Source organism: Aotus nancymaae, unplaced genomic scaffold (assembly GCF_030222135.1).
Source record: "Aotus nancymaae isolate 86718 unplaced genomic scaffold, 86718_ANA_hifiasm-v0.15.2.pri h1tg000040l, whole genome shotgun sequence".
Lineage (NCBI taxonomy): Eukaryota > Metazoa > Chordata > Mammalia > Primates > Aotidae > Aotus > Aotus nancymaae.
Window position 1 is genome coordinate 129191878 of NW_026988454.1, and position 22176 is coordinate 129214053.

Sequence of the window (22176 nt, forward strand, 5' to 3'; positions counted from 1 at the left end):
TGTAATCCCAGCATTTTGGGAGGCTGAGGTGGGCAGATTACCTGAGATCAGATGTTGAAGACCAGCCTGGCCAACATGATGAAACCCAATTTGTACAAAATACAGAAAAATTAGCTGAGCATGGTGGTATGTGCCTATAGTCCCAGCTACTCAGGAGGCCGAGGCAAGAGAATCACTTGAAACTGGGAGGCAGAGGTTGCAGTGAGCCGAGATTGTGCCACTGCACTCCAGCCTGGACAGCAGAGTGAGACTCTGTTGTCTCTCAAAAAGAAAGAAAGGAAAAGAAGAAAGAAAGAAAATAAGAAAATGCTTGTATTGACTGGACACAATGGCTCACACTTGTAATCCCAGCACTTTGGGAGGCCGAGGCAGATGGATAGCTTGAGCTCAGGAGTTCAAGACCAGCCTGGGCAACAGGACGAAACCCTGTCTCTATCAAAAATACAGAAATTAGCTGGGAGTGGTGGGGTATGCCTGTGGTCCCAGCTACTTGGGAGGCTGAGGTAGAAGGATCGCTTGAGCCCAGGAGGTCAAGGCTGTAGTGAGCTATAATCATTCCACTGCACTCTAGCCTGGGCAACATAGTGAGACCTTGTCTCAAAAAAAAGGGAGGGGGGCGCTGGGCATGGTGGCACATGCCTGTAATCCCAGCTACTGGGGAAGCTGAGGCAGGAGAATCGCTTGAACCCAGGAAGGGGAGGTTGCAATGAGCTGAGATCACGCCACTGTACTCCATCTTGGGTGACAGAGCTGTTTTTTTGAGACTCTGTCTCAAAACAAACAAACAAAACATGCCTAATTTGAGAGAAACTTATATAATTTTAAGTTTTTAGTCAGGAAAGTGAAAATGAACTGTCAAAAATGGTATGTTTTATATTTATTTTTGTTCCTAGTTACTGAGACAAGAATGCTATTCAAATAAAGTGAATGAATAGAAAATGGGAGACACTATAATAGTATAACATCAAGAATGCTTAAAAAAGACAGTCTCAGAATTGTTCTTTGTCCACAAAACAATGGTGCTTAACAATATATTGGTTCCTAAATCAAATTTCCAGCTGCCAGCAGCCACCCTTGAGTGGGAGGTGATTTAGTGCGAGTAAGTCAGTTGTAGCATGCCTCCTGCTTCCCAGGCACCGAAACCACTGGCAGCAGAGCTACAGGTCTGTGGAGCACTTGGATCCAACATCCTACTGCTCATAGTGCCATAAAATCATGAACTAAACCTTTTAATTATTAGAGAACAATGGTTGGAAAAGCAAAATCGATGTTCTTCCAGATGGTATGAGCTGACATTACTTGGGGTTTCCACTGCTGCTTGCTCCTGCCTTCTGGTTGCTTAGATCTTGGGGAGCCTTGTTAGATGGGTCAAAGCCTGTGTAATCTGATAGCCTCAGTGAGCTAGCCAGTTTTGCAGGGGAGAATATGGGACAACATATTCTATAGCGATGGCCTTACTATTAGGAGAGAAGCTGTTGGGAAACCTACTTCATGTTCTGTCATTTTTGCCATTTTGGAAAACTGCCAAACCTGCTTATCTGAAATTCATTCAGATTCTTCTTCGTTTCAAACTGCCAGAATACCAAATCAAAATGTGAGGAAATCAGGAAGGTACTAGAATGTGTGGCAAATATGGGGGCCTTCAAAGCTCACAGAATTAATAAAATTAACAATAAAAAATACAACTAGAATTTCAGCTTTATCATAATGGCCATGTAATTGGGAGAATAGCCTGTGTGTTTTTCCTAGATGCATTCTAAATTGTACTGTTATAGAAATTTCTGAACTATTACATAGAAGTTTTTAGTTGGTCATTGGGCTCATAAAAATATTTTTAGAAAATAGATGAAACGGCCAGGCATGGTGGCTCATGCGTGTAATTCCAGCACTTTGGGAGACCGAGACAGGCGGATCACGGAGACCGAGGTCAGGAGTTTGAGACCAGCCTGGCCAACATGGTGAAACCCCATCTCTACTAAAAATATAAAAATTAGCCAGGTTTGATGGCAGGTGCCTGTAATCCCAGCTACTCAGTAGGCTGACACAGGAGAATTGCTTGAACTCAGTGAGGCAGAGGTTGCAGTGAGCCGAGATCACATCATTGCATTCCAGCCTGGGCAACAAGAGCGAAATTCCATCTCAAAAAAAGAAAGAGAAATCGGATGAAATTTAGGAGTGCTAATTTAGTGAAGTGGCTGTCAAGATCTGGCAGACTGCTGGGTGCCACAGCTCATGCCTGTAATCCCAGCTTTTTGGGAGGCCGAGGCGGGAGGATTGCTTGCTTAAGCCCAGGAGTTCAAGATCAGCTTGGACAACATAGTGAGACTCCCATCTCCACGAAAAACATAAAAATTAGCTGGGCATGTTGGTACACACCTGTAGTCCCAGCTGCCGAGGAGGCTGAACTGGGAGGATCAACTGAGCCCAGGAGGTTGAGAGTGTGTTGTAGTGTGTTGTGATTGCACCATTGCACTCCAGCCTGGTTGACAGAGTGAGACCCTCTTTCAAAAAGAAAAAAGAAAAAAAACGATGCAGTACACTGAGTTAAATTATTAGGATTTCTAAAGATATATTTGAAATCAAATTATAAAATCCTCTGAGTTGCTCAGTATTTTACATTTTAATAAGATTGGAGGTTTTTCAAATTATGAAATATTTTCTTCATGTCTGCAGTATTTTCTCTCAGCCTTAAAAATCAATACAAAAGAACACCAATCCAAATTATAATCATTGGATAACCTTTAAACTTTTCCATCTTGTCTCCTGATAACCTGCTGTTTATTCTTTAAAAATCAGCATAAGCATAATTTTCCTCTATGGAAATTTCCATGAATTTTTCCCATAGGTAAAGTTATTTTTGCCTTCCTTGTGCCCAAATTCTGTCTGTCCTAGCTCAGTGGCTTCAATATTTATTGAATTGCCCAGCATGGGTGAACTAATTACAAAAACAAAGACATGGGTATTGCTATGGTTTGAAGGTCCCCTTCCAAACTCATGCTGAAACTTAACCCCTCATGTGGCAGTATTGAGAGGTGGGGCCTTTTAGAGGATTAATAAATTCACTGATTAATGGATTAATGGCTTAATGGATTAATAGATTATCAAGGGAGAGAAACTCATGGTTTAATAACAAGAAGAAAAGAGACCTAACTAGCATGTGAGAGCATGCTCCCCCCCTCACCGTGTGATGCCCTGCACTACCTCAGAACACTGCAGAGTCACCAGAAAGAAAGCTCTCACCAGATTTGGCCCCTCAACCTTAGACTTCCCAGTCTCCAAAGCTGTGAGAATTAAATTTCATTTCTTATAAATTACCCAGTTTCAGGCCAGGTGTAGTGGCTTACTCCTATAATCCCAACACTTTGGGAGGCTAAGGCAGGAGGATTGCTTGAGGCCGGGAGGAGTTAGAAACCGGCCTAGTCAACATAGCAAGACTCTGTCTCTACAAAACAAAAATTAACGGTTTTAAAGTAGCTTAGATGTGGTGTTGTGCACCTGTAGTCCCAGCTACTCATGAGACTGAGGCAGAGGATTACTTGAGCACAGGAGTTTGAGGCTGCTGTTTGCTATGATTGTGCCACTGCACTCCAGCCTGGGTGAGACAGCAAGACCCTATCACTAAATAAATAAATAACCAACCTAGTTTCAGGTATTGTTATAAGCAACAAAAAATAGACTAAGATATCTAAGAATATAACTGTTAGATATTGTGGCAGGCATCCTCTATCATGGTCCCCAGGTATCCTGCCTTTTGGTGTACAATGTCTTCTCCTTGAATATGGGCTGGACTTATTGACTTGTTTCTAATGAATCAAATTTGACAAAGGTGACGGAATGTCCAGCAGCCAGCAAGAACTGCAGGCCTTGTGAATGAGCTTGGAAGCAGATCCCCCCTCACACAAGCCTTGATATGACTACAGCCTGAGACCTAGAAGTCAGCAAATTGTCAACTTTGTATAGCTAGCCAATAGCAGACCCAAAATTCCTGTCTCTCAAACTCAAGATTTTTTCATCTATAAAATGTGATAGTTGTTCCACATGGCCAGATGCAAAGTGTCATTTAGCCATAAGAGTCTAATGAATCTAGGTCCCAAACTAAGTTCCTCATTGTCCCCTCCTTCTCCCTACACTGAACCTCTACTTTCTTTTTTTTTTTTTCTTCTTTTTTTGATCCTCTTCTTTCAGGCTCCCTGCCCATTTTTTTTTCTTTCTTTCTTTTTTATTTTCCTTTGTTTCTTTTTTCTCCCCTGCCCATGTTCTTGATTAACTCTCTAATCAGCCAGGATCAAAATTTTGAAAATTTTAACACCCTCTTTTCTTCTACCCCACATATATAGAATGAGTTCTGTATGGTTTTATCTTGAAATCATCTTTTTCTGCTCCCTAGTTCAAGCTTCCACCATATCATGTTTGGATAGTTGAAGACCTACAGAGTGTCCAATTTTTCCTGACCCAATCCACTTTGCATGGATACTTCTCACACTAATCTTCTTCAAATGCAATTTTCATCAATTCCTCCAAAAACCATAACAAGCCCCTGTTTCTTATAAATCGTGTCCCACTCCTTTCCCGGCTTAGCTCCCCAAAAGCCAGCACCACCCTTGAGAGCCAGCCTTCTAATCCCCAACACAAACCTTCTGCTTCAGTCTGTCTGGCTTGCTCTTGGGCCCTTCACTTATCCATGCTACTGTCTGCCTCTGGGACTTTGTATTGTCTTTGGATTGTTGTTTACCCAAATTCTGCCATCCATAGCATCCCAGCTAAATCCAACATCCTGCTCAGATCCCAAGAGGCCTGTTTCATAGGTCTTTCTAGGCCCATAAGGGCTACTCTTCCCCAATAAACTTCCCTAGTCCCTTTCCATACAAGTACCTAAAATGTAAGTGTCCCCACTCATCCATCTTATCCTGTACACTGGTCCCCAGGCCACCTTGTGCCTCCCTAAACTCATTCCCGCACTGCTTCATCCCTCTTCACACCTTTGTGCTGTACTCTCTGTAACCCCCATTTTATGGAGAGCAAACCATCCTACATCCCCAGCCTGTCTCCCACTCCTTGCCTTAACTGAAACTTGGCTATCTTACAAGAACATAGCTTCCCCTGCTGCTGTCTTGAACTGAGGGGTGTTTACTTTACCAGTCTTCATATACTGCAGGGTTGAGAGCAGGGTTGGCCTTCGCCCAGCTTTGCAATGCTACTGCCACACCATTGCTCTGAAAATAAATAAGAGATTAAGCCAGCTGGCATGCCTGCCCCCAATCCGTCCATGCCTGTATCATCTAACACCTTCCTGTCACTCCTACGATGATTTTCTTTTTTAAAGCCACCTGGTTTATAATCTTTCTCTCCTAGATTAAAGATCCTAAATTACAACTTTAAAACAATATTTTTTATTATTCTTTCTCCTTAAATATATACTATAATAGGCCATGCAGGGTGGCTCACACCTGTAATCCCAGTGCACTGAAGGGCTGAAGCAGGAGATTGCTTGAGGCTAGGAGTTTGAGATGAGCCTAGCCAACATAGCGAGACCCCAAATCTACAAAAAATAAATACTAAAAGAATTAGCCTTGCAGGATGGCACATGCTTGCAGTCCCAGCTACAAGGGAGGCTTAAGTGGGAGGATCGCTTGAGCCCAGTTCGAGGCTGCAGTGAGTTATGATCGCACCTGTAAATAGCCACTACACTTCATCCTGGACAACAGAGTGAAACTATCATCTTTTAACAAAAGTACTATAGGGCTCGGCATGGGGGCTCACACCTGTAATCCCAGCACTTTGGGAGGCTGAGGTGGGTGGATCATGAGGTCAGGAGTTTGAGACCAGCCTGGCCAACATGGTGAAACCCTGCCTTTACTAAAAATACAAAAAAAATTTTTAGAAAATAGCTGGGCATAGTGGCAGGTACCTGTAATCTCAGCTACTCGGGAGGCTGAGGGAGGAGAATTGTTTGAACCCAGGAGGCAGAGGTTGCAGTGAGCTGAGATTGTACCATTGTACTCCAGCCTAGGTGACAGGGCAAGACTCCATCTCAAAAAAAAAAAAAAGTACTATAATAAAATCGCTCTATAATCTTATCTATCCACACCCTACTCCATTGATGACCACCATGCACAGCTTGGTGTGTACACTTTTGAAACTGCAGTCTTGAATCTACTTTAGAAGTCATTGTCTTTGGGGATTACCTTTAGAGCACCCTACCCTTCCTGCACTTTTATCTGCTCAACTCCAGGGACCTTCACCTGCCCCCAACTATTCTCTATTAGAGGTCTTAAACTCCAGCCTTCCTCCCTCTAACTACAACCTCTTTTCCCTTCTAGTTGCCTCATGCTCTCCCCACACCGGATTTTGAGGTGTAATCACCTAATCTTTTCTTTTTAATTAAGCTGAAATTCACATAACATACAATTAACCATTTTAAAGTATACACTTCAGTGGCATTTAGTGCATTCCAAGTGCTGTGTAAATACTATACTACCCAGTCTACAGATTCAATGCAATCCCTATAAAAATTTCAATTTTTCTTTTTTTGCAGAAATAGAAAAACCCATCCTAAAATGTATATGAAATCTCAGCCGGGTGCAGTGGCTCATGCCTGTAATCCCAGCACTTTGGGAGGCTGAGGTGGGCAGATCACAAGGTCAGGAGATAGAGAGCATCCTGGCCAACATGGTGAAACCCCATCTCTACAAAAAAAAGAAATCTCAAGGGACCCTGAATAGTGAAAACAACTGATGAACAAAGTTAGAGGGTTCACACTTTCTGATTTCAAAACTTACTACAAATCTGCAGTAGTCAAAACAGTATGGTACTGGTGTAAGGACATAGAACAATGGAATAGAATAGACAGCCCAGAAATAAACCCTCACACATACGGTCAATTGATTTTCAAGAAGGGTGCCAAGACCATTCAATGGGGAAAGGACAGTCTTTGTAACAAATGGTGCTGGGAAAACTGCATAGCCACATGCAAAAGAATGAAGTCGGATTCTTACCTCACACAATATATGAAAATTAACTCAAAATGGATCAAAGATCTAAACGTAAGACCCACTCTTAGAAGAAAATGCAGGAGAAAATATGACATTGGATTTGGCAACAATTTATTGGATATGATACCAAAGACACAGGTAGCGAAAGAAAAAACAAACAGTGGACCCCATGAAAACTAAAAACTTTTGTGCATCAAAAGACACTATCAACAGGGTAAAAAGACAACTTATATAATGGGAGAAAATATCTGCAAATCATATATCTGATAAGGGATATGTTTGAGGTATTTCCAGAATATATAAATGACTTTTTAAAACAAAAATATACTATTCTTGTGAGGTAAAAGATAATTAAAATTTATAAGTTTACTCTCTCTTTTTCTCTCTATGCATTTGTATATGTGTGTATGTGCGCATACAGATAGACCCCAACTTATGATGGTTTGACATGATTTTTCAACTTTATGATGGGTTTATTAGGGTAGTAAATGCATTTTCTTTTTTTTTGTTCTTTCTTTTTTTTTTTTTTTTTTCGAGACAGAGTTTCGCTCTTGTTACCCAGGCTGGAGTGCAATGGCGCAATCTCGGCTCACCGCAACCGCCGACTCCTGGGTGTTCTCCTGCCTCAGCCTCCTGAGTAGCTGGGACTACAGGCACATGCCACCATGCCCAGCTAATATTTATATTTTTAGTAGAGATGGGGATTCACCATGTTGATCAGGATGGTTTCAATCTCTTGACCTCATGATCCACCCGCCTCGGCCTCCCAAAGTGCTGGGTTTATAGGTGTGAGCCACTGTGCCTGGCTGTAAATGCATTTTCGACTTACACTGTTTTCCATTTACAATGGGTTTATTGGGATGTAATCCCATTGTAAGTTGAGCATCATTTATAGAATATATATGTTGAGGAAGACATTTATAAGCTTCATGAGATTAGGGGCCACATCTGGCTTATGTAACATTTTTTCCCATAGTGCCTTGTAACAAGATTTTGACCCACAGTAAGTTTTCAATAATTTTAAAAATTAAATGAACGACAGAGAAATAATAGTCTGTCTAATCCCTATATTACCACCAGCACTATTTTTCTAAAATTCAGATCTGATTGTGCTGTTCCTTGTTTAGAAATCTTGTGCAGGCCGGGCGCAGTGGGTCACGCCTGTAATCCCAGCACTTTGGGAGGCCGAGGTGGGTGGATCACGAGGTCAAGAGATCGAGACCATCCTGGTCAACATGGTGAAACCCTGTCTCTACTAAAAATACAAAAAAAAAAAAATTAGCTGGGCATGGTGGTGCGTGCCTGTAATCCCAACTACTTAGGACGCTGAGGCAGGAGAATTGCCTGAACCCAGGAGGCAGAGGTTGTGGTGAGCCGAGATCGCGCCATTGCACTCCAGCCTGGGTAACAAGAGCGAAACTCCGTCTCAAAAAAAATAAAGAAAAGAAAAGAAATCTTGTGCAACCTCACAGTGCCTTCAGAATCTGGTGTGAACTCCTTAGATGGTAGGCAGACCTTCCTTCCATCTGTTCTCACCCTCAGCCCCTACATGGTACAGTGAAGGAGTGGCTTCAGTCTTCCTATACCTTGGCAAAACAAGAGACAATAGAGACTACCTCAAGGATTTTTCAAAGGATTAAGTGAGGCCGGGTGTGGTGGCTCATGCCTGTAATCCCAGATCTTTGGGAGGCAGAGGTGGGCAGATCACTTGAGCTCAGGAGTTTGAGACCAGCCTGGCCAAGATGGTGAAACCCAAAGTCTACTAAAAATACAAAAGTTACCCGGGTGTGGTGGCACGTGCTTGTAATCCCAGCTACTGAGGAGGCTGAGGCAGGAGAATTGCTTGAACCCAGGAGATGGAAGTTAGAGGTTGCAGTGAGCCAAGATGGCATCACTGCACTCCAGCCTGGGTGAGTGAGTGAGACTTTGTCTCAAAAACAAAACAAAACAAAACACTGATTAAATGAGGTGTCACCTGAAAATGTCCAGTGTATAGTTGGGATGAGTCAATTAACACGTTTCCTTTTTGCCCTCCTGCATGCTGCTCTTCAGTGCACTATACTGTTCACCCTTTCAGAGTGTACATGTAATTTCACTTCTCCAATTTTTGCTCATGCTTTCCCCGCTGCTTCGTGTGCGTCTTCCCCGTCTTCCACCTCTCTCTATAAAAATTAAATGAATGCTTCAAGACAAGTCTCAAATTGTACTTAGTAAAAGGTTTCTAGCCAGAGCAATCAGGCAAGAAAAAGAAATAAAGGGTATTCAAATAGGAAAGGAGGAAGTCAAATTGTCTCTATTTGCAGACGACATGATTGTATATCCAGAAGACCCCATCGCCTCAGCCCAAAATCTCCTGAAACTGATAAGCAACTTCAGCAAAATCTCAGGATACAAAATCAATGTGCAAAAATCACAAGCATTCCTATACACCAATAACAGACTTCAAGAGAGCCAAATCAAGAACGAACTGCCATTCACAATTGCTACAAATAGAATAAAATACCTAGGAATACAACTAACAAGGAACGTAAAGGACCTCTTCAAGGAGAACTACAAACCACTGCTCAACGAAATAAGAGAGGACACAAACAGATGGAGAAACATTCCATGTTCATGGTTAGGAAGAATCAATATCGTGAAAATGGCCATACTGCCCAAAGTAATTTACAGATTCAACGCTATCCCCATCAAGCTACCAATGACCTTCTTCACAGAACTGGAAAAAACCACCTTAAACTTCACATGGAACCAAAAGAGAGCTCGCATAGCCAAGTCAATTCTAAGCAAAAAGAACAAAGCAGGAGGCATCACACTACCAGACATCAAGCTATACTACAAGGCTACAGTAATCAAAACAGCATGGTACTGGTACCAAAACAGAGATATAGACCAATGGAACAGAACAGAGGCCTCGGAGGCAACACAACATATCTACAACCATCTGATCTTTGACAAACGTGACAAAAACAAGCAATGGGGAAAGGATTCCCTGTTTAATAAGTGGTGTTGGGAAAACTGGCTAGCCATATGCAGAAAGCAGAAACTGGACCCCTTCCTGACACCTTACACTAAAATTAACTCCAGATGGATTAAAGACTTAAACATAAGACCTAACACCATAAAAACCATAGAAGAAAACCTAGGCAAAACCATTCAGGACATAGGCGTAGGCAAGGACTTCATGACCAAAACACTGAAAGCATTGGCAACAAAAGCCAAAATAGACAAATGGGACCTAATCAAACTCCACAGCTTCTGCACAGCAAAAGAAACAGTCATTAGAGTGAATCAGCAACCAACAGAATGGGAAAAAATTTTTGCAACTTACCCATCTGACAAAGGGCTGGTATCCAGAATTTACAATGAACTAAAACAGATTTACAAGAAAAAAACAAACAAGCCCATTCAAAAGTGGGCGAAGGATATGAACAGATGATACTTTACAAAAGAAGACATACATGAGGCCACCAAACATATGAAAAAAATGCTCATCATCACTGGTCATTAGAGAAATGCAAATCAAAACTACATTGAGGTACCATCTCACGCCAGTTAGAATGGCGATCATTAAAAAATCTGGAGACAACAGATGCTGGAGAGGATGTGGAGAAATAGGAACACTTTTACACTGTTGGTGGGAGTGTAAATTAGTTCAACCATTGTGGAAGACAGTGTGGCGATTCCTCAAGGACCTAGAAATAGAAATTCCATTTGACCCAGCAATCCCATTACTGGGTATATATCCAAAGGTTTATAAATCGTTCTACTCTAAGGACACATGCACACGAATGTTCATTGCAGCACAGTTTACAATAGCAAAGACCTGGAACCAACCCAAATGCCCATTGATAATAGACTGGACAGGGAAAATGTGGCACATATACGCCATGGAATATTATGCAGCCATCAAAAACGATGAGTTTGCGTCCTTTGTAGGGACATGGATGAACCTGGAAACCATCATTCTCAGCAAACTGACACAAGAACACAAAATCAAACACTGCATGTTCTCACTCATAGGCAGGTATTGAACAATGAGAACACATGGACACAGGGAGGGGAGCACTACACACTGGGGTCTGTTGTGGGGAAATAAGGGAGGGAGAGTTGGGGGTGGGGAGTTGGGGAGAGATAGCAAGGGGAGAAATGCCAGATATAGGTGAAGGGGAGGAAGGCAGCAAATCACACTGCCACATATGCACCTATGCAACAATCTTGCATGTTCTTCACATGTACCCCAAAACCTAAAATGCAATAAAATGAATAAATAAATAAAATAAAAGCTTTCTGACTCCTCCAGGAGTGCTTACCTCTTTTTTTATGCTGTCATGTAATTTTATGACTATTTCTAAGAAACTTTCATAGACTATCTTATATTACAGTGATTTGTGGACATAACTTGTGGACATATGTATGTTTCTTAAGAGCCCAACACAATATTAATTAAACTGAGTTGATTTTGTTGACCAGGAAATTAGGATCTTAAATCTCATAACTGAAATACATCATGAAATCATCCAAAGCACACTCTCTCTATAAATAGTTCCTCTCTTTATGTGATAACACCCAGCCTGGCAATATAGCACCCTTGCCACCCACGGCTCTCTGGAAGATACAGCTGTACAAGATAACATGAGGTAATGTGACTTCTAGGGATGGGTCATGGTGGTGGTGTGGGGAAGCCTGTCACTGCTTGGACCATCATCGAACATGCCTGACCCAGGTGGAGCAGATTATTTGCTCAAAAATGACTTTTATGGCCCAGGTTATCTCAGAGAAGCCAGGCTGGTTCATGAAGAAGTCGTTTAGTGTGTATTGCCAATTGATTGTGAGTACTGGAGCTCAGTGGTCTTCCTGATCTAGATCCAGGAAGAGCAGCCATGTTGTGCCTCACACAGGATGAAGGAGCAGAGGAAGAGAGACTGAATGTGGGAGAGGCTGGAGCTGACTCAGAAGCAAAGACAAGGGGGACACAGAGGGACAAACCACCCTGTCCCTGAGAATTCCCCAGTTCTCTGGCCAATTTGAATGAAACGCAGCAACTCTTTGTTTTCCATCCTTCAATATTGTGAGGTCTCTCTATATACTCAGTAAATGCTCCTTTTTACCTCAGTGGACTAATGCTTTTTAGTCAAATGCATCCTGACTTCAACAAAACAAATTGCTTATCTGAATCAACTCTGGTCTGTACCATGCCCAGTCACTTGAATTAATATTTCATCCTTTTTTGTTTGTTTTGTTTTTTTATTTTTTGAAATGGAGTCTTGCTCTGTCACCAGACTGGAGTGCAATGGCTAGATCTTGGCTCACTGCAACTTCTGCCTCCTGGGTTCAAGCGATTCCCCTGCCTCAGCCTCCTGAGTAGCTGGGGCTACAGGTATGCACCACCACGCCCCGCTATTTTTTGTATTTTAGTAGAGACAGGGTTTCACCATGTTGGCCGGGATGGTCTCCATCTCCTGACCTTGTGATCCACCCGTTTCAACCTCCCAAAGTGCTGGGATTACAGGCGTGAGCCACTGGGCCCAGTCCATCCTTGACTCTTCTTCCTTTGTTTTTTTCTTTTTCGAGACAGAGTTTCGCTGTTGTTGCCCAGGCTGGAGTGCAATGGCACAATCTTGGCTAACCACAACCTCCACCTCCCGGGTTCAAGCAATTTTCCTGCCTCAGCCTCCCAAGTAGCTGGGATTACAGGCATGAGCCACCACGCCTGGCCCATCCTTGACTCTTCTTATGCTAATTATGACTTTGGACAAATTGTTGTTCACTCTGTGTATATTCACACTGCTATAAAGATACCCTTTGAGACTGGGTACTTTATAAACAAAAGAAGTTTAATTGACTCACAGTTTCCCATGGTTGGAGAGGGCTCAGGAAACTTATAATCATTGTTGAAGGTAAAGGGGAAGCAGGCAAAAGGGAGAGAAAGGGGGAAGTGCCAGACACTTGTCAAACAGGCTGATCTCATGAGAACTCACTATCAAGAGAACAGCATGGGGAAACCGCCCCCATGATCTAATCACCTCCCACCAGGACCCTCCCTTGACATATGGGGATTACAATTCGGATTACAATTCTAGATGAAATTTGGGTGGGAACACGGACCCAAACTGTTTCCCTCTGTGTCTCAGTTTCTTTAGTAGGTAAATTGCAACAATTTCATATGATGCTTTTTCACTTTCCATACATTATCTCATATGAATTTTTAAAAAGTTCTTATGATAACAGGCGAAGAATTTTTTTCTCACATTTTACAAACCAAGGAACTTTCCCAAGATCTCACAATTAAATATTAGTGAAATGGGACTCAAACACCAGTCTGACTTCTGTCTACTCAGGTGGTCATCAACTCTACGTCAGAGAATATAAAAAATTTTTTTCAATGGTAAGTCTTTGCAGATTGATTAAGATCCCCTTCTTGAGAATTTTTGGTGAAAGACTTTGAAGTCATCAGACATACCAGTGACTTTACATTATATTTGTATGAGTCCTTCTTCAAAATATATTGATAATGTGTCTGGGCATGGTGGCTCATGCCTGTAATCCAACACTTGGGGAGGCCAAGGTGGGCAGATCACCTGAGGTCAGGAGTTTGAGACCAGCCTGGCCAACATGGTGAAACCCCATCTCTACTAAAAATACAAAAAATTGCTGGGCATGGTAGTATATGCCTGTAATCCCAGCTACTCGGGAGGCTGTGGCAGGAGAATCTCTTGAACCTGGGAGGCAGAGGTTGCAGTGAGCTGAGATTATGCCATTGTACTCCAGCCTGGGTGACAGAGTGAGACTCCATCTCAAAAAAATGTAGATAGTGTGCTCGCTTCAGCAGTACATATACTAAAAAAATGGAACGATACAGAGAAGATTAGCATGGCCCCTGTGCAAGTATGACACACAAATTCGTTTTGAAAATTACTTTTAAAAAATAAGAAAAAATTATAAAAAAGTAAGAAAAATTTTTGAAAATGTAGATAGATACATAGATAATGAATTTGATGATAGGACCACTAGGGTGGAGATCTGTAGTTAATAATAAAGTACTCTATTTCTAAAAATATGCATAATACTTGCCTATGTCATAGGCTTCATGAAGAATTCCAGTTACTATCTGAAAGTTTAATTGTGTAAAGTTTAGGGCTCAAGATCTTATCCTCATGGGCAGTACCTCGTACTTCCCCACTGTAAAGTATGCTAGCTCAGGTCACAAGGAACTTTGAGTGCTAGGATAGTACCACATGGTCCAGTGCCCCAGAACTTCTTCCCAGTGTCTTCATGGCCACTCACACAGCCTAAGCAGGTCTCGCCACTGGCAGCTCTCTTCCCCTCCTTCCTCCAGGCCAGAGCTCAGCCTGATTTCTGCTCAGAGCCTGAATGCAGCTCCCTGAGAGCCTTGGAGTGGCTGGTCTTTGCTGCTCCCCAGAACCACCTTATACTCTTCCATGCAGAACCCTGCTGAGTCACCATGCCTTCCTCCAGCTGCTGCCACCAGACCATGTGGCTTCTTCTCAATTCACCCTGAAAGACAAGAGTACGTTATGCAAACTAGGTGCAAGCACAAGAGCAAGAGCACGACCCCCTCCTCACTCACACAGAGAAGCACACTGGGGGCTCCTTGTGTAATTTAGAGATTAACACATCATGTTGCAATTGTGCCTATGTGAAAAAGAAACAGAAGGAGAAACCAGGTTTGGAGCTGATTCACTGCTGCAAGGGCTCACCCTCAGTCTGACCTGTGTAGTAAGTCTGAGAGAAGCACCGAGGGTATGGCTGGAAAAGACCATAACATTAAACTATTTTAGTATACTGATGATAGCTACCATTATAATGATATATAATAATATTAGTAACATTGAAGTTTTTACTATATGCCATACTGTGTGTTAATTTTTTATGTATGTTGTGTATAGAATACATGTAAAACCTTTAACATAGTGCCTGACACAAAGTAAGTGCTCAATAAATAACAGATAATCATAGCATTATTATCTCATTTGTCTTCACAACCATTCTTTTTTTTATTTTATTTTTTTGAGACGGAGTTTCGCTCTTGTTACCCAGGCTGGAGTGCAATGGCGCGATCTCGGCTCACCGCAACCTCTGCCTCCTGGGTTCAGGCAATTCTCCTGCCTGAGCCTCCTGAGCAACTGGGATTACAGGCACACGCCACCATGCCCAGCTAATTTTTTGTATTTTTAGTAGAGACGGGGTTTCACCATGTTGGCCAGGATGGTCTCGATCTCTTGACCTCGTGATCCACCTGCCTCAGCCTCCCAAAGTGCTGGGATTACAGGCGTGAGCCACCGCGCCCGGCTTCACAACCATTCTGAATTATTTGCCAAGCCTTTGCTCTTCAGTCAGTTATTCCTTCAGGAAATGTTTATTGAGCATGTACTATGAACCCAGCACTATTTTAGGCCCTGGGGATACTTAGAAGAGTGAATGACCTTTCAGACATGGGTTCTAATCTGATTTAACCACTATCTTTTTTCTGGGTAACTTTGAGCATGCTTGTTAAGCTTTCTGAGCCTGAGTTTATTAAACTGTTAAATGAGTACAATAATTGCTATGTCATAGGATTGTCGATAGGACTAGAAACACATGCAAAGGGCTTAGCCTAGCACAGTATTCATATAAGGAGAAGCTCCTCAGCCAGGCTCCTGGCTCACACCTGCAATCCCAACACTTTGGGAGGCTGAGGCAGGTGAATCAACTGAACTCAGGAGTTTGAGACCAACCTGGGCAACATGGCAAAACCCCATCTCCACAAAAAATACAAAAATTAGCCAGGTGTGGTGGTGCATGCCTATAGTCCCAGCTACTCAGGAGGGGGAGGATGAGATGGAAGGATCTCTTGAGCCTGGGAGGTGGAGGTTGCAGTGAGCCAAGATCATGCCCACTCCAGCCTGGGCTACAGAAAGCCCCTGTCTCAAAAAAAAAACAAAAAAAAACATAATTTAATATGGAATTTGTACATGTATTCTTGAGAAAGGATTCAAAGGGAGAACCTCTTCCCTGGGTCACAGAGCGATCAGTGGCAAAAGCTTGGACTTGGAGCCTTAGCTTACCTGCCATCTTCCTACTGCATCAAAGCAGAAATTGTCACGTGATTGTCCAATGTGATTCAAAGTTTGAAGTCTGGATTTCTCTGAAAACTTTGGTGTATCTATATTCCGTATGTCTCTTGGACAGATGGAGAGCTGCGGTATACAGAAGGGAGATTTTTTAAAATTGAGGAATCTAACTCAAGAATAAATTCAAGGTAGGGTGCGGTGGCTCACGCCTGTAATCCAAGCACTTTGGGAGGCTGAGGCGGAAGGATCACCTGAGGTCAGGAGTTCTAGACCAGTCTGGCGAACATGGTGAAACTCTGTCTCTACTAAAAATATAAAAATTAGCCAGGCATGGTGGCATGCGCCTGTAGGTCCAGCTACTCAGGAGGCTGAGGCACAAGAATTGCTTGAACCTGGGAGGTGGAAGTTGCAGTGAGCTGAGATTGTGCCACTGCATTCTAGCCTGGGCGACAGAGCAAGACTGTCTTAAAAAAAGAGAGAGAATAAATTCAGATCCTTTAGAAATCTTCATACACTTAGCATAACAGGAAGTTAAATACAATAGAGCCCCCGTTAGTTCCATATTTCTGATGAAAAAGTAAGAAATATGAAGCCACAGATACAAACATTTTTTAAAACCTCCAGAAGAGAATTTTTCCTTTGTTGATTACCATCCAGAGACAACATTTGTTTGAAACTTTGAACAGAATCAGTTTGTAAGGATGAAACCCTGATTCTTCCCCACCAGGGCTCAAACTTTCCGTGTCTTGTCCTCTGAGAACCTTAAAGCCTTCAAATGATTTGCAGTCCCAATGAGGAAACTAAAATCAAAACTGACCTGGGGAAAAACCATTTACTTTCTGACCTCTTCGTACTCTTCAGAGAATTCTTGTATGCTTGTTTATTTTCTTAATGTGCCTTATGTTTTTTTCTTGTTTTGGTTTCATATATGAAATGTTCCATCTGTGTATTCATTTTCTGGATTTATTCCCTACAATTTTAAGTAAGAATGTCTCTGAAACTTTTTTTTAACTCCAACCCACAATAAGAAATATATTTTGCATGTTAACCTAAATACACATGTATTTACATATATATCTAAAGTAAGTTTTGTGAAATAATACCCTTGCAATGAGGTATGCACTATGGTTTTTAAAAATTCTATTCCACTTTATATACACAACAGTTGGGACAGAGGTACAGCTGGAGCAGGGAAGGGATGAATAGGTAGAACACAGGGCACTTTTAGGGCAGTGATAGATGTGTGACGTTGTACATTTATCAAACCCCACAGAACTGTACAACAAAAGAGTGAATCCTAATGTAAACTGTGGACTTCTTCTTTTTCTTCTTCTTCTTATTTTTCCTTTTTTGAGACAGAGTCTTGCTCTTGTTGCCTAGGCTGGAGTGCAATCTTGGCTCACTGCAACTTCCGCCTCTCCGGTTCGAGTGATTCTCCTGCCTCAGCCTCCTGAATAGCTGGGATTACAGGCCCCTGCCACCATGCCTGGCTAATTTTTATATTTTTTTAGTAGAGATGGGGTTTCACCATGTTGGCCAGGCTGGTCTCAAACTCCTAACCTCATGATCCACCTGCCTCGGCCTCCCAAAATGCTGGGGTTATAGGCGTGAGCCACTGCACCCTGCCTATTATGATTTTTTAAGACAAGGTCTCACTCTGTCACCCAGGCTGGAGTGCAGTGGCACGATCTTGGCTCACTACAACCTCCACCTCCTGTATTTAAGTGATCCTCATGCCTCAGCCTCCTGAGTAGCTGGGATTACAGGTGCATGCTACCATGCCAGGCTAATTTTTGTATTTTTAGTAGAGACAGCATTTTGCCATGTTACCCAGACTGATCTTGAACTCTTGATCTGCCCACCTCAGCCTCCCAAAGTGCTGGGATTATAGGTGTGAGCCACCCACCATGCCTAGCCAAACTGTGGACTTCGGTAGTGATACTATATCAATATTTGTTCATTAATTGTACCGACTATACTTTCTGTGCAACTTTTGTGTTAACCTAAAATGTTCTAGAGTATATTACAAATGTATATATATTTTTTTGAGACAGAGTTTCTCTCTTGTTGCCCAGGCTGGAGTTCAGTGGTGCAGTCTTGGCTCACTGCAACCTCCGCCTCCCAGGTTCAAGCAATTCTCCTGCCTCAGCCTCCCAAGTAGTTGGGACTATAGGCGTGGGCCACCATGCCCAGCTAATTTTTGTATTTTTAGTAGAGACAGGGTTTCACCATGTTGACCAGGATGGTCTCGATCTCTTGACCTCATGATTCGCCTGCCTCAGCCTCCCAAAGTGCTGGGATTACAGGCGTGAGCCACCGCACTCAGCAGAAATATTTTTAAAAGTAAAAAACAAAGTTGGTTTTAGCCTACTTAAAATTGACTTTACTATCCATTAATGGCTTGTTCTCCACAGTTTGAAAACTTGTGGTCTGGTGTGCCTTAGCTCTCTATTAGGCTGGTGCAAAAGGAATTGCGGTTTTGCCATTAAATGGCAATTGCTTTTGCACCAACCTAATAACTATATCCCAGCCTCTGTCACTCTATAGAGTCTGGCCTTTGACAAGCCACAAAACAATGTCTCTCAGCTTTCTCCTCTGAAAAACAGAGTGATCAGATGAATGCCAAGGTCCTTTCCAGATCCAAAATATTATACCTGTAAGTATAAATTCTCATTTTAAAATGTCTTAAAGTAAAAGAAAAGCGATAAAGCATGAATTGTAAATTACATGCATGTTTTTTCGGCCAACTCTATGTCTTATAAGCATCAAATGGGCATTTTTAATCTTTCTTGTTTAAAATAAATAAATAAAATGAAAAGTAATGGTTATCCGGCAAAATAGATAAATTACATTTCTCTCTGAGTTCCTGATTCAAGATCTCTGTGGAAGAAGCAAAATAAAGAGCATCTAGGAACAATACACATGATACTTCCAGTTTTGGCACTTGTCTGCCCTACTCCCACGGCCTGACGAGTGTATGCCTGAACTCAGTTTTCATTGGTCATTTGATGTTTGCTGGGCGCCTACTGTGGGTGAGGTCCTATGCTGAGGGTGAGCCTAGTGGTGTCTCACTTCTTATAGCTTGGGTCAGGAGATGGAAATCAGCCACCCTATCCCAGAATCTTTTTGCTTTCCCGGTCCCAAGGTGGTGCTGTGGGAAGAGTGTGTATAAGGTCTGATTGGGATAGATCCGGGGTGAATCTCACTGCCACTTCTCAACAGTTATAGACCCCTAGGTAAGTTATCTAGCCACCCTCCCCACAGTATTCTCAGATGAAAATAGGGGTAACACCCCATCTCATAGGACATTAAAATGATTATATAGGGAATGTAGCTATCATCTTGGGCCTGGAATTCTGCAAAGCATATGAAAGTGCACTTGGAACTTTCTTCCCATTTTTCATATTTGCTCTGCCACCTCTCCACCCAGCCCCACTTTCTGCAACCAATTGTATTGTAAGCCCCTCCCAAACACCTAATGCATCCTCTCACTCATATAATTTGTTTACCTTATTTTCTATTTATTTACTTATTTACAGATGGGGTCTCACTCTGTCACTCAGGCTGGAGTGCAGTTGCACAATCTCAGGCCACTGCAATCTCTGCCTCCTGGGCTCAAGTGGTCCTCCCACCCCAGCCTCCTGAGTATCTGGGACTATAGGCACACACCACCATGCCCACCTAATTTTTTTGCATTTTTGGCAGAAACAGGGTTTTGCCATGTTGCCATGTTGCCCGGGCTTGTGTTGAGCTCAAGTGATTTACCTGCCTCAGCTTCCCAAAGTGCTGGGATTGCAGGTGTGAGCCACTGTACTCGGCCTTATTTTCTTTTCTTTTTTTTCTTTTTTTTTTTTTTTGAGACGGAGTTTCGCTCTTGTTACCCAGGCTGGAGTGCAATGGCGCGATCTCGGCTCACCGCAACCTCCGCCTCCTGGGTTCAGGCAATTCTCCTGCCTCAGCCTCCTGAGTAGCTGGGATTACAGGCACGCGCCACCACGCCCAGCTAATTTTTTGTATTTTTAGTAGAGACGGGGTTTCACCATGTTGACCAGGATGGTCTCGATCTCTTGACCTCGTGATCCACCCGCCTCGGCCTCCCAAAGTGCTGGGATTACAGGCTTGAGCCACCGTGCCCGGCCTCGGCCTTATTTTCTAAGAACTCATGACCATGAGTGAGTTCGGGGACACATCACTTTGTATACCTCCTCTCCCATTCCAACATGTCCATGGAGATAAACCTCATTGACATGGAACCTCAGAGGCAGCTTGCAGAAGGAAAAAATACATCACAACAAGATGGCAACACTCTCTAAAAGGTGCAGTTCCAGTCCTCTGGCTTTGTTTCAGTGGGACTGCTTTTAGGGTGATTGAATAACTAGCAGCAATGACAGCATCTAAATCAGATCTTGTGAGACTATCAGGAGAACAGCATGGGGAAACTGCCACCTGGTCCCACCCTTAACATGTGGGGATTATGGGTATTAATGGGATTACAATTCAAGATGAGATTTCGGGTGTGGACACAGTCAAATCATATCAGAAGCCTCAGGTCTTTTCTTAAACCTAGTTAATCTGAAGTCTGTCCCCTTCCTTCTTCAACCCTCACACCTGACTAACAAACCTGGAGCAATTCCTCCAAATCTCCATAAGTACTTTTCTGCCTCAGTTATTTAAACTAGATAGCACAGGGTAGAGAGTAAATGCCAATGCCCAAGGACCATGTGAATCTTAACTGGACCCTCCCAGAGACAACACTTACTGAAGCTGGGAGGACCATGTAGTTTATTGCGAAAAAGTGAAAACACTTTTGAGACTGAAAGGGCCCTATTAACAATTATTCCAGGACAACAGGTATCAACTAGGTGTGTCCTGGCAACCTGGAACACAGGTTTAAGCTAAGTATAACCTAAAGAAAGGCTTGTAATGAAAAGACTCAGGCTGAATGCTAACCAGTGGGGAAAACATTGGGGGCAGTAGTTCCTTGGTGTCCCTCAATCCTCTCCACTAAGCAGTGACATGGGCTTAAATCCGGGGCCTACTTTCCCTAAGCTCAGGGAGGCCCTGACAGTGGGCTGTGAGAGTGGGGGATGGTTGCTCTAGCAACGATCACAGAGGTCCCTTGGGAATTGTTACCAGGGTGAGCTCACCAGCCAGGGGAATACCCCAGAAAGAGCCGCCAGTGGGAGGGGGGCCAGCCTCACTGGTGATTGGAGTCCAGCAGTCCCACTGATTGGGAATGCTGATCCAAGCCCATGTCATGCCTTGCTGATGCATGGCTGGGCTGAAGAAAGAGCTCTTTGAATTGTTCATAGAAAAGAGTGGTGCCCAAAAGGCCAGTGCTCAAGAACGAGGCTGCCTCCAGCACAGCGCTTGGCAGGACACCAGGGCTGAAAGGTACAGCAAAGGCCTCCCAGAATCGCTTCTCAGAGTACAGATTTGCGTCACAGACTGGCCACTGCAAATACAGTTGGGAACTCAAAGATTTTGTCTGTGTGTTTGTGGTTCACTGCTGATGGATTCATGTCAGAAGGCACCCGAGCCTTGGCCCAGCCTTCATGTGGAGGGAAAACCCAGACCTGCGTAAGCAGCAGGTACCTGCTACAAGAGAAGCAAGGTCATGCCTCCTGGGCTTTGTCAGAGGCTCCTTGCTTTCTGGAATCCAACTGCACAACCAGGAGCCAGATGTCTTGGTGGCCAGATGCGGTTCTGTTCCTGGTTCCATGGCCTCCCAACTGAGTCAATGAGGTTATGATGATAAAATATAATTTACTGTGTATCCAGCACTGCCCTAAGCACTTTGTGTTTCTTATCTCACTTGCTCTTCTCAGAAACTCTTGGTACTATTGCTAGCCTCAATTTCTAGAGAAGAAAACTGAGGCACAAGATAGAGAATTGGTCTGCCAAGGTCAGGACCTGCACCTGGTTGTGTGAAGCTAGAAACTGAGCACTGGATCCTTATCCTACACTGCCTGTTTCGTGAGTTGTAAAAGGGGGAATAGATGTAGCACCTCCTCCCTAGGGTGTTGCCATATTTGAATGGGATAATCCGTTTACAGCACGGGGCATGGTGGCTGCATGCAAAACAGTGGGAGCTACTGTCAGTTTGATTAGTT

The 22176-nt window shown here is 43.1% G+C and overlaps 1 protein-coding gene and 1 non-coding gene across 11 annotated transcripts in view; both read left to right on the forward strand.

Annotated features, from left to right (window-relative positions):
• The window catches only part of LOC135268391 (V-type proton ATPase subunit C 1-like), a 124877-nt gene that overhangs the window by 39107 nt on the left and 63594 nt on the right, over positions 1 to 22176 (forward strand). For 2 of the 10 annotated variants that reach the window (XM_064361190.1, XM_064361193.1), the window contains one exon: positions 9296 to 10302. The exons of 6 other annotated variants lie outside the window; for them this stretch is intronic. In XM_064361190.1, the coding sequence (XP_064217260.1) occupies positions 9296 to 9428 (133 nt within the window). In that variant the 3' untranslated portion in view covers positions 9429 to 10302. Of the gene's footprint in view, positions 1 to 6535; positions 7362 to 9295; positions 10303 to 21891; positions 21929 to 22176 lie in introns of those variants that run through there. 2 more of the 10 variants (XM_064361192.1, XM_064361196.1) reach the window with 2 other exon arrangements.
• Positions 13806 to 13914, forward strand: LOC135268521 (U6 spliceosomal RNA). The gene has a single exon (XR_010336834.1). It is a non-coding gene; the product is annotated as a U6 spliceosomal RNA (small nuclear RNA).